Source organism: Sinohyriopsis cumingii, chromosome 11 (genome assembly GCF_028554795.1).
Source record: "Sinohyriopsis cumingii isolate HCF-2022 chromosome 11, ASM2855479v2, whole genome shotgun sequence".
In the NCBI taxonomy this organism is placed as follows: Eukaryota; Metazoa; Mollusca; class Bivalvia; order Unionida; family Unionidae; genus Sinohyriopsis; species Sinohyriopsis cumingii.
Genome location: NC_142971.1, coordinates 25,229,283 through 25,243,418, shown reverse-complemented (window position 1 = coordinate 25,243,418; position 14,136 = coordinate 25,229,283). Strand labels below are relative to the sequence as shown.

The following is a 14,136-nucleotide window of genomic DNA, read 5'->3' as shown; positions in this document are numbered from 1 at the left end:
CTTAATGTGGACAACATCCACGTCTTTGGCTATCGTGTACATATACGTCACTGTTTATTGTGCACTTATACGTCACTGTTTATTGTTTGCCTTTTCTCTATACTTATTAGTATAACCTAAAATGCTGAAAGGCAAGCTATTTTACGCCATATAACCTTCCTTTATGCTGATTTTTACAATATGTAAACAAATATTTTTATCCTTAAAGATATTCGAATTACATTCATTATGCTATACATTTCTTTACTTTAGGTCAACGCTACTTGGCCCAAATGCACTAAACAACAGCTAAATACTACCTGGCGACATGTTATAGCTATCATTTCAGTCATACTGACTATGCATTTATTTTATTTTAATTATTAATGTTCTCATATTCTTATACAGAAATATTGGCGACCCAGTTTTTTAATATTCAATACAACTGATTTAAATGGACTGATGTTATGTTTGGAGTATTTGCCCTACATTTTGAGTAAATGCCCCAGTAAAGTAAAATCTTATCAGCTACGAGTTAATATGTGTTTCTTTATTAACTATCATTTTTGGAAGTTCTTTTCTTCTTTCTTAAGCGATTCTCTTTGACATATTTCACATATTTACTCCTGATATCGCCCTGCCCCCACAAATACAAGTTCATTTACGTAAAACAATAAAAGTGAAATATATTATTGTATATGATAGACACTGGTATATATGCATGGTAAGGTAAACAGTAATTTGCCTTTATGTATAAGACCGAATTGAAAATGAACCCAAGGACATTTGGGATGATGTTAAATTTATATTTTATACGCTCCGGTAGCCTAGTGGTTACAGTGTCCGCTTTGGAAGCTGGAAATTGTGGATTCGATCCCCGGCCGATTCATTCCATAGACTTACAAAAATGGTACTAAGAGCTACATTGCTTGGCGCTCAGCATTAAGAGGTTAGTGTTAGGACTGGTCGTCCTGGTGTCAGGATAATATGACTGGGTAGGACATCATGCTACGTGTCTGCGTCATGATGCCCCAGTGCTAGACATCACTATAAACTGCCACACTGCATACGTCGTAGCTACATTACTGAAAAATTGTTAAAGCTACGTTAAAAATTATAATCACACACACACACACACACACACACACAGAGTCTACATTTGTGTATGACGTATAAACCAGCAGTTGTCAATTTCACTCAGAAATAGATTATAATAACTACCTAAAATACTAATGAGCCTTGAATTATAGACAAGACATAAGCTTGAATGTACCTTTGCATGTTATGCAAATACATTCGTTTTCGTGGGTATTATTTTATAGGTTTTGCAATAAACTACATTTTTGGCGATGCTGAAATTCGTGCATATTTCTAAAGTATAGGCAACTGGATAGCTTTTCTTCTGCTTTACACACTACTGGTAAATCTATGACGCTGGTTATTTACTTCGAAGTTTGTCGCAACCAACAAATCTACGAAAATCTTGATTTGACAGTAAGTTTTCAACTTAGTAACATGTAGTTTATAAAATAATACGATCTGAAACTGTTATCATTATAGTAACTATCCGAGTACAAATATTATGATAAAGGTTGAATTCTACAAAGAAAAATGGTTTACAGTCGCGTGCTATCCAGGATATTGAGCTCACCTTTGACCACTCCTATTTTCATTTATTATCTTTTTCGTTGGATGCAGCGTCAATGCTGAAACATAAGCAGCTAATAATAGCCAATAGTTGGTATTGGTCCGCGTGCAGTATATGCAGACCTGCCTGGTGTACTATTCAGCGGTTATTGATTGACAGCAACAGTAGAAAGTTAGGGACCTTTATAAAGCCTATTGCAAGACAAAACCTGTATTGGAAACTGAAAGCGTAAAGAAGCAAGGACAAGCACTTGTGAGGGTTACTTCTTTGATTGTTTTTTACGGACTAAAAGTTCATGTGCTTGAAAGGCTGGTTGGGCAACTCAGCAGAAAAGTTTAGTAAATAGAGCAATTTTAAAACATTTTAGCTAAAGATACTACCTTGCTGAAAGCAACTTTATTATCTATTGCTTTACCATAAAACTCAACATTTCATAGAAAAGATTCGATAATATACACCGACTCCGTCAACAGGGCCCAACACTCTTTCTCTTGCAATTGCTACATTTTGTAAAGAACAATGAACACAATGCATAGAAGTAGCAAAGCTAGAATGCTGACCAAGCAATTGTTCTTAATTCTCCTTTGTCTTGATCTCGCATTATCTTTGAGTCTAGGATCTTTGTCAAGAATTCTCCAACAAGAAAAGCAGCAAGACACAATGGAGTCATCCTGGTAAGTTGAAATATCAAACTTATATTGGTAATATATCTATATATCGACTTATATTTGCAACATTTAAAATATTTTCATTTTTCATGTTTAATAATAGTTTATTTATTTTGTTTATTTATATTGTTTTGCTATCATTGGAGTTGTTAGAAGTAGTTTTTATTATAATAGTACTAGAAGCGGGAGTAGTAATAAGAGTAGTGGTATTTGTTCTCCTGTGAATATTCCTGTTTAAAATTCGCATCTCCATCTCTCGGTAACGTTTTCTCATTGCCACAAAAATAGCTTCTAAAAAGGTCATTCTTACTGGGTTTTTAGATGATCATTTTATATTTCATATTTGAAATATTTTTAGTTTAAAATAGATGGCAAATTTCAACACTTCCTTGAAATACTTAAAGAACTTCGTCAAACCATTTCAGGAATTATATTCGATTCTACATATTAACCTGAAAGTTTCTAGGATGAAGTGATATTAAAATATTCAAAGAATGGAGAATTACAACTTTCTCTACACGACTTAATATTATAAAGTCTTTCTTTTTTACGAACTAATGATCATAATACTGAAGAGCAATATTTTCAATCATAAGCAAAAAGCTACGACCTATACTGAAATAAACACAAAGGTGTCATCCTTGCATAAATATTGCTAACCTTAACAGCGCGTTCCTCAGTTATGAATGAAATAAGAAGTCATCATATTAAAGAATGATATCATGGTCTTACCGAGTACTCTGGCTATTTTGGCATTCTTACTTTATATAAGGAAAATAAAAAGATTCATCGTGTTAACTTTTTAATATTAGTGAAAATATGGTAACATGTATACTGTCTCAATACTGCGTTGCACCTGTTCGTCGACTTATCGTATAGCAACTCTGAATATGTTTTTATCTATTTATGAAAACGCTACTTATTTATAAATTTATAAACTTAACACTGTTGTTTGATCCGCACGTTATGCAAAAATCAAGAATTTGTATAGTAAATACTGAGAAGAACATTATAAATAATACGTAGGCAACAAAGATGAAGGTTTTTTTTATTTCCAGATGATTACTTTATAAAAGGAGTGTGCTAATTTGTTTTTTCTTGTATAATATCTGAATGTTCGCTTCTAATTCTGATCATTTTCAGAATCAGTGCAACGTTGAATACGTTAAAACATTAAGAAGTTCTGTCCTGTTAAATAGTTTCAATCCTTCTAGTAAATGATGTATTGCGCTTTTTAGACGTTAGCACGTCATGACAATTAATTCTTCCTACTTTTTCCAATGTTTTTTGGTTCCGATTACAGGAGTAGTACGACATATTATGATACATGCAAGCGGCAGTCATTCAGTATTTCGTGATTTACGACGACGCGTACACAGTCACAATGGTTATTACCAGTAGAATAAACACCTTATCAAAAATGTCTCACTTGTGCCATAGTCCTTTCCTGAATATGAAAAGACATTTGTCATATACTAGTTTTCCTGTACACAGACGGATTTTCAGTACAGTATTTGATAAGGCTGCTAGAATTGTGTCGAGTCAGGAAGCAAATGTTCCTCCGCTATCAAAGAACACGCGATTCAAGCACCCAGATCAAGTAATTGTACCAATGCTCTAAACAATTATTTCATAATACAAAGACAACATCCCTCTTTTAAATATATTTTTTGCATTACAGTATGAATGAAAATTCAAACGACTTGAAATTTTCTAAACGTTTAATTTTCTGCATTAAAAATATGGACACCAGAAACACAAACTAGTTCCTCTCTGCATGCGTGATAAGGAAGTATGGATTAAACATCTGTATCAAACGTCAAATCATTCATGAAAGTCTAAATGGGTACGTAATTAAAATAATGTAATTATTACCAATATTACTTTTCCTCAACCTGCACATAATACTATTTGATAAATATGTCGGGAAAGGAATGCTTAAATTATGGATCATTCCCAATAATAAAAAACTGCATTCGTGTTTTGTTAATGAGGCAGCCGAAAGAACGATTCCGATATGGCAGAGGGATACGTCAAAGTTGTTCGGCCGAGACGTATTTATACTCTGTATCAAACGAGTTATTTCCCCCACTTAAAAACAAAATAATGTGGTTTTGTTTTCATTACATTGCCCCTCCTTTACCCTTTTGAAATATTTTAAATAGCTTTGCTTTATAAAAGAAATTCAAATGCACACACACACACACACTCTTGAGACATTACTGAAATGGGATTTGAAGCAAAACAAATCACCGGCTATTTGATACTATCCAGGTACGGGATTATAACTTCTTTTGCAATCCTTCCACACACAAAAACTAAGTACTATTATATAAACATTTATCTAGAGAGGTATAGAAATTTCAATTTCCAGAATATGCCTGGGATCATTACAATTTTTATTTGTGCAATGTAACTGTTTGCAAATGTAAATATAAAGGACTTCACAAGAAAGCTCTGACAATGTCAGAAGATGGATACTGTTGAATAAATACGCAAAAATGAGAAGAAGAAAAGGACGTTTAGGAGCAGAAAGTCAGATGTTGCTATGGCGTGTTTTTTACTATTCCCTAAGTACTCTATATTTATTGAATAGCCAGACAAAGTTACGATCCAATCGGAGACATGAGAAATACTGGCTCAATTGGAAAAAAATGTGTCTCTTTTTCTTTTTGCTTGACTCAAACATGACGACTGTGTTTTAATTCATCAACTGACATGTTACGAATAAAACAATTATTCCAGACAGATATCTCAAGGATTACATAGATATGTGTGAGATACTTTGAATATATATTAGTGTTATCATAAGATCCAAAAGAATGCTTAGCATCTGACAAGAATAAATCAGTTTTGTCTGCCTTTACTTCATGTTCAAAAACATACCAGAGATATTATGCAAAATGTAATGGTTATTATCTTGGTACGAAACAATTTTTTAAAATTTACTCCTAGATTAAACGTGAATGACAAAGTGCATGCTTCCTTACAAGCATATGCGAGGAATCAAAATCTGTCATAAATCCGTCTCTTTCAAGGAAATTAATTATTCAACAGACTTTAAAAGGCATTTACTATTGCACATTTCATAGGGTTGAATCTTTATTCGGAATATTTTTGTTTTAGTAAACTTCATTATATAGAATCGATCCGAATACAATTGTATTAACAGTAGCACCTAAATTAGTTATTTTGAACGTCATATACATTTAGTTACCATGGTTACGTCTTATATATTTGACTCATTTCCATAACAGAGAGACCAATTTAATTGTAACTGTCAGATGGCGTCATAAATATGTCTTGCAGTATTACAAATGTGCACAATAAAGCGAACTCGCCCACCCTTTCTGTGAACCGTCATAATTCTAGCATTATCGTCCAAATGCAAACTACTTGGGCTGTGTTTTGACGGCTCATAATGTGCTGGTATATCTGAGTACACATTGCTCAATAAAAAACTATTTGTAAAACAAAAGCCCTAGACCTTGATTTGCCGACTCTTTATAGGACGATAGGTCTGGATATACCTTACTGCGGTTAGGCGCACGATTCATACGAACAAATTATTATAGCTGATTGAAATGTAAATATGCCCCACAACACACCTTGCCTACGACATAATCGTGGTGGCCGTAGCTATTTATTATACGCTTTTGATTCTTATTCCTGGAGAGAGAAGAAGCTTTTCAATAATTTGCAAGTCTATATTGTATATGCTCTTTTAATTACATAAAGCAGAAAAATGAAAATATTGACCACAATTTTAGATGGCAACTTACTTCATGTAAAATTTTGGTTACATAATGAAGCATGAAAGACATCTTTCTTCCAAGATGTAAGTCTTTCTCAAATAATGTTCATTCTTTGATTCACTGATTGTGCCTCATGAAAAGTGACATTTGAGTATCTGTTGTGTAAAATCATTCCATTTTTTTCAATAATGGACCAAGAAATTCTATCAGTCTGGTGGTGATGAAATTTTTCTGTGAAGCTATGATTGAATGGTCGACCAGGTAGTGGTTGAAAAACACAACATAAATTCATGTAGTTTTTATAGTTTTATGTAAATAACTTCAGAAGGAATCATTCACATTTTGAGAGTGGCAGACAGATAATCAGAGACAGAGAAGGAGAATACAAAGTCAGTAAAGTTCTGCCCTTTAGTTAGCTACTGTATAGTCTCTCATACGGCGTTAATTGTTTAGTTATTTCTTTCATTGGTTAGTTTGTTAGTGAATAAGATCATTAGTCAGTCAGTAAGTTAGGTCATTTAGTTAGACAGTTATTTAGTTAGTGAGCAAATGTTCGATGATAAAACGTATTTATCAATGCTTTACTTACATTAATTGTCCTAACAATACCGTTTTCCTGACGAAATCCAACACACTACCTCCACCCCGACAAGGTATGTTATTTATATGGCTGTCATATATCATGGCTTGCTACATCTGAAACTACAATTCTAATCATATTAATTATATCTCCTTTAAACATGCTTTTTAACGTTTGGTTATTTATTTTTCTTTTCTTTTGTTTACTTTTATAAAACTCTTGCATGGACTGAGAGTACTGCTTACATACTTATAAAATCGTAGATATCAAAACGTTTGTATGTCTGGCTTCTTTAACAAGATCCTGCAGTATCAGTAACACTGCTTCTGTACCGAGTTTGCGGAAAATGTTAATAGCTTTATAAGACAACAAATGTGCCACAGGAATACAATAAAGAGAAGAAGGGGCCGTTCTTTGATCGATATTGCAATCATATATATATATATATATATATATATATATATATATATATATATATATATATATATATATATATATATAGTATTGTCTTTCACTCAATATAAAGGTCATCAGGTGTGTACTATTTTATGAAAATCTTAATAATTATTTAAGTGGACTATAGCTATATAAGATGCTCTTAGAAAAGAAACAAATATTCAAGAAAATGTTATAATTATTATGTGTTGCAAGTACTGCATCATGAGCGTCTCGAACCTCTTACTTTAGTTTTGTAAACGCGCATTAATACGAATATGATAATGCGGGCAATGGAGTACCCAGTCGACATTAAGTAAACAAGTTCTACGCATGGGAAAATAGGAACATAAAATAATTGATATTATTGCGGAATTATCACATTCATTCGATGGGTGTCATATGAAAATAACAATAAGTAGTCAGTATATTTAATAACGAAGAATTTTAACTTTCGTCAGCTCTAATTTGGAAACGTTCTATTGTAGTCAACTGTACGATAAAGTACACAGCCCTAACGTAATGTGTAATGATTGTGAGGAGATTTCTAATTCATGATATGTTTAGAAATTTATACTTTCTGCCTTGGAAATATGGCAAGTGTTGCTATTACTGGTTCACTGATACGCTATATGGAAGTCTCTTTGTGGAATAGCGTGTGGACTTATGAATGAACCACTCTGATTGGTAAGAGCCGGAATTTTCATTTCATTTCTTACACTGTTTGATTCAGCTATGGCTGTTTGTGTGGTGTTTGAAAAAGTTTAAAGAACGCAGGTCTGATATAACACATTTTTGCTTGTTGCAGACTTTGCATACACTCTTAAGAAAGTTTAAATTTTTGAAGCTAATGATGTGCATTGCCTATTGGGGCTTGAACAGCATTTCCAGTTATAATGTTTTCAACATAGCATTGCAGATATTATTATATCTGCAGCTCAGTAAATTTTCAGGTCAGCGTCATTAAATCTAGCTAAAAGTACCTAAATATTTTCACACGAAGTATCTAAAACGAACGGGATACTTTTAGCAACATTTAGTGACGCTGACTTGAAAATTTACAGTTACAGATAGGATAAAATTCACCATGCTGTTTGCATTTTCTAGCATGATACCAAATACGTTAACTAAGTGCTCTTGTATGTGTGTCTGTCTCTCTTAAAAGGTTCTGAATGGTTTGTTATCAAATTTGGAGAGACCATAAGTTGCTTTATTAGTGAATGTCTCTGTTTTATATATATGTTGTTGTTGTTGTTGCTTAATTTTACAACAACTCCTTCAGGCGCAGCGGACACCATGACTGAAACGACCGGACTGAGACAATCACATTGTGATCAGAAAAGTAAGGGTAGCAAAACAGCAAGATTTCTCAGTCGCAAAGATGAGGAAACTGAATATCGTACGGTAATTAATCAATATCTTTAAAACTGTGTGCATTGGCCAGAGCCTGGTTATTCACTTTATAACTGTATTAGATCCGATGTCTTTCTGATGTCGGAAACACTTGAGATGTTGAGAATAGTTTAATTGCTTTTCTATATACTCGTAGGGTTATGTGTTCTGTGGATAATATTTGCCAAAGTTTCTCAGGATTTTAAACCACAATGAAAATAACCCATTTTGTAATAACCTACTACAGTTATATATTCCGTATAAAATGCTTGCTACAATGGTGTCAGTAGACCAATATTTACCGAATATGTACACATTCTAGTACGTCATCCATATTAATATTAATATTTCCCTAGTATATGAGCCTGATCTCTTAAATTTGGTTAGACAATTCTTACGTTACAGACTGGTGGTTGATTTGTCCGATACGTTAATACGTCTCTAACCTGTCCAATATATGTACTGATATCAATATTTTAAAACAAATTAGGTGATAATACGGTTAAAGCGCCATTAACCGCACGTAGGTGTTCACAAATTAGTAAAATACAACTTCGAAAGTCATGAGCAGGCCGCAATGCATTATCTTTTACTGTATGATGGATTAATTAATTTTAGTGCGGCCATTGTGCCCAGTGGCGTAATGAGTTTTACCTCTTGACATTCATTGGACAATGCAGATGTTTTTCCTAGCTTTTTAATAAGAATAACTCCTTGGTCTGGTACTGGAGTGACAGCACACAATCTCGTTTACAATGAAAGCCTCCCAAATGGCTAATTTCAGACGATGGAGTAAGATTAGTCGATATTCATTATTAACTAGGTCTCTGCAATGTGTGACTCCTGATCTATTCTGTCTACGCGAAGAATCAGAATCAACGTTATCTGAGAGACTGTAACAATGGCTCTTCCTCAAAATATAAACGAAACGGGACAACTATTTTAGAATAATATTACAACCAAAGACCAAACGGAGATAATTGAAAAGTAATTTATTTCGATGAGTTATTCCTTCTACAGGTCCTCATTTAAATTTTCCCTATTGAACGGCCGTGCTTCATTGAACTGCAGATGCATAAACTAGATCTCAAGAGTTTTTTTTAAATTGTACTCATGCATCTTGTAAAATGTCATCCTTAAATCAGGTATTTTTACTAAGTACATGGCCTGTAATAATGAACAAAACAAATCCTAACTAGAACTCACAAACAAAAGTTACCAATAGCACATTTTCTTAATATAAAATAAACCAATCACAAATTTTTACAAACAAATGTAACCGAACTGAAAGCTAAATGAATGTATTGTTCCTTTTACAGAGTATGTATGACCCTATATTCTCAAAATGTTTTCCTATCACAAACTCAAGGTAAAAACACTCATCATCAGATGATACTTAAAACAGATACGTTAATTTACAATTGAACGGTCTTGCAGAGGAACAAATGTTTGAAAACGCAATCTGCAAGTTTATAGATTCTAAATTTATTTAAATTATAGTTACCAGATGTCACAATTTTGAGATTTAGAGCATGTGATTTAGTTGCCTGTTCAAAAAACGCTGGAGAACATGGGACTTAATCTTTCAATATACTTATTACAGTAAAATATATTTTTCATTTGAATTTTGAGTATAGTTTGTATGATTTTAATAAATACTATTAATTATCACTGATTTGGTATGAATTTGATGAATACTTTTGATTATTACAGATTTGGTACGATTTTGATAAATAATATTGATTATTACAGATTTGGTATGGTTTTGATGATTACCATTTATTATTAAAGATTTAGAATGATTTTGATGGCTATTATTGATTATTACAGATTTGATATGAGTTTTATGAATATTATTAATTATTACTGATATGATATGATTTAGATGTATATTATTGATTGTTACAGATTATGTATGAATTTTGATGTAGATTATTGATTATTACAGATTTTGTATATATTTTGATGTAGATTATGACCATCACACAGTTTTATGATTTTGATGTATATAATTGATTATTACATATTTGGCATGATTTTGATGTATATCATTGATTATTAGACATTTTCAAGAGACTTTGCTTCATTGAGTGGCTTTTAAATTTAGAAACTATGTACAGATTAGCGAGTTATTTTTGCGGTGCCAACACAGCGCTTCTGCTCTCAATGAGTTTTGTGTTATTTTAATTCGCGTTGATGTCATTGAACATTAGTTTCCGTGTTGAAACTGATTATTTTTAATTTCGTTTTAAATGTTACGGGTATAAGGTTAGTACGAACGAGTCATTGACCTCAATTATAGCCAAAAAATACCACCTGCAAAAATAAACCATTATATAGTTGACATACTTGGCCAAAGAATGTTTACCAGGGCCTGATATCCGTTACTGACTATAGTCTATTACAAGTCAAGGCAGGACCATAAAAAAATAATATCAGGCCTCGCTATTTCTGTCTTATTGTTCAAATATTATTATTTGGCTATTTTGGTGCGACATTTCAACAAAAAGAGTCATAAATTCAGTTTTCTCTAGCCATCGATAGTGTTTATTATGGCAGGATGGAAATGAATGAATTCAAAGTAATTTGATTAGAAAGTAAATAGTGCCTTACCTTTTTTAAAAACGTAAAAAATACATCCACGATTAGGTTGGATACGTGACATTACTCCAAACTGTCGTGAAATTATGCTCAATGGCACCTCTTTTCTCGTCTGCTCCGGCTGTTTTCAGTGTATGTACTGGGGTTTTTTCATCTCCTTCATCTCAGCACCTAATACAGGCAACATGGTTCATACAGTCCTTTTTATACGTACACAGAAACAATTAATAATAATATTTTAACAAATTCATGACAGAAAATAACTTTAGATCTAATATATTTTCTTTGTATCAGCGCAATAGGACATGTCTGCTTAGACGATAATAATATACATTCCTAAGGTAGCAGTTCCCATTACACATTTATCGTGTACTTTAAAGACACAAACTATTTATATGTTTCTAATGGTCAAATAAAGCAAGAATAAGATGTTCTGCTCTTACACATAATTGCTAGTGACAAAGTTTAAGATACATGTACCACTGATGTTTCTATAATATCAATATGATTACAATCAGATCCCCAAAATCCTACACGGACATCTGATGGATACCGATAAAAATAGCATGTTCTTTGTTGACATCGTGGTTTACAAATCAAACCACACCTTTCAAATGTCTGACTTTGATACACATCATTTAGAACACATTGATGCTAACGATATCTCTATCTAACACGAAATGATACGCGTTTTCTGACAGTCTGCTAACAAAGAGAGGAATGTAACTTCTAAACCACATTCGATGCTTCGATTAATTGCTGCTGGCGATGAGAGATCGATGTAATTTTATTGTTATTAAGATGTCTGAACATATTTATTGAACTCAATGTCAAAACTACAAAATTCAAATTCACTTGTGAAAGTGATACAAAAGTAGCAACCTCCTAAACTATTTTAATTCTAGCTTCTCGTTAAATATATATTCAAGGTAAAACGAGTAATCTCTATTTAAATGCACAGAAATATAACTTTGGCCAAACAATGTCCATCCTTCTTTCTCCGCAAATGGGTTACAATTAGGCAAAATGCATGCAAGAAAAGACCATCCTTATATTTTCATGAAAAAATAGAAACTTCTTGAATTTATACGTGATCTCTACTCACAAAGACCAGTTGTTGTTTTCTTTCCGGCAGGTTTGACTCCATTATTGCCGACATATGCCGTCAGATTCTAAAAGTGTAAAAATTCAATTAACTGAATGCAATTGACTGACGAGCAAGTAAAACTGGGGTTCATCTGAAGGTGGTTCACTCCAAAGATCAGACCACTAAAAGAATTATCGATAAATTCCAGCAAAAACCCTGTGAAAATACAATAAATAAAACTTCTCTCGGGAAATTACATACTTTGAAGTGAATGTTTTTCAGTTTTATTGAGAATGCTTATTACAATTGTTTTCAATATTAAAACTTGGTAAGCTAATGTATTGATCATTATATTTGAAAGAAAGTTTCTGAAAAATAGAAGTGATTTTCGAAGTATGGAAAACAGCTGTGGTAACAAGTACATGAAGTTCCGTTTTATTTATGGACTCTTATTTATCCTTGTATATCCCAATTGCGCTCTGTTTCTACTATATACGTGGATTTTCCATTAAGAATATTCTATTTCATGAACTTAATAGATAGTTTGGGTCACCTACCATTAATAAAAGTAATTTATAAAACTGTTGCAAGAATATAAAAAGCGATGCACAGTGTTATTAGTATTATTATTATTTGCATTTCAATAGTAATTGTTCAGTCTTTGAATACATCAGATTGTAATACGTCTCCTACAATTAGCTTCGCGGTGACAATTAGTATGCTGTTGACTGATTGATTCATTGATTCATTGATTCACTCATTCATTCATACATTCGACGTGTTTCTTAATCAATGTGTCTACCTAACTGTCTTTTTCGCTCTTTTACGAGTAGACGTGATAAATAAGCATACAAGTCAAATTTCAGATATGTAACTTAAATTACAAGTTACATCGAGACTTCCTTAACACTGGAAAATATTGAGTTCATATTTTTTCCCATTGTAAAGTTGGTCAGTAACCCTCAGACAATCGACTAAATAAGAGAACTATATAGGTAAAGTTTGCGTAAAGTGATTAATTCCTTTCACATATTTAATGTTTTAAACCAATCTTCGGCATCTCCATATTGACACTAACGATTGCATTTCCCTATTTGTTCCCCTCTGCAGATTCCTACTTTACACAGGGTATGGTTTTTAATAAAAACTGATTTCCGAGCTTTTCCTCAATGGTTATTCTGGGTATTTAAAAAGACTTTATATAAATTATGTATTGTAACCTAAATTTTAATTTACTTTTGTTTGGTGTATGATTTATGGGTATATTTCGGGTCATAGAGTATAAAGCTTGGTCTTATAATCGTTGTGCACCTTACACAAGACACCTATCTCCGTTTGATCTTTTTCACTTCCTGGACTTCCGTAGTTTCCCATCGGATTCAGATACTTTCCTTACAAGCGTTTAGGAGTATGGGTCGTTCCTATTGGTTTTATCGCTTCGTAAACATTGGCTCAACGTAGATAAATTTTGATGAAAATAGTCAAGATTCTGAGTTATTTGGTGTTCCAAATGAAAGGCGCCGAATCAACATTATCCAAGACGTTCATTGGGGGTGGAAAGTAATTACAAAATTTAGGTTAAATAATAAATATGTATAAGAAATCAATTATTTTCATGCAAATTATATGTTTTTATTTGGTGAGATATCGATGGTGAAATACAAGCCACCGGGGGTGTATCTTAGAAAACTATAGAACAGTAAACAGTGAAATCCAATAAACATTGTATCGCAATGAAATCGCCCGCTTACTTCCAAACCACAAAATAACTTTCCAACGAATGTTTCTGATTTTTACAGTATGACTTTAAAATTTGCTATGGTATTGTCTTTGTCATGTTAAACGTATCTAATTATATAAACTTCACCAACCTGTTTAGCTAATTAACCACATAGAAATATTTTTAAGCAACGTGTCCCACTGTTGGTTTGTTTTGTATCTTATTGTATATAATTAGACTATCTGGCTGACGTTTTTCAAATTAGTAAGCC

The 14,136-nt window shown here is 32.6% G+C and overlaps 1 protein-coding gene across 1 annotated transcript in view; it reads left to right on the top strand.

The window, feature by feature from the left end:
• The first annotated feature begins 1,880 nt into the window (after positions 1 to 1,880).
• Positions 1,881 to 14,136, top strand: part of LOC149787802 (uncharacterized) — a 54,891-nt gene continuing 42,635 nt past the window's right edge. Inside the window, exon 1 of the mRNA XM_089975670.1 lies at positions 1,881 to 2,301. Within this exon, the coding sequence (XP_089831796.1) occupies positions 2,147 to 2,301 (155 nt within the window). The 5' untranslated portion in view covers positions 1,881 to 2,146. The remainder of the gene's footprint in view (positions 2,302 to 14,136) is intronic.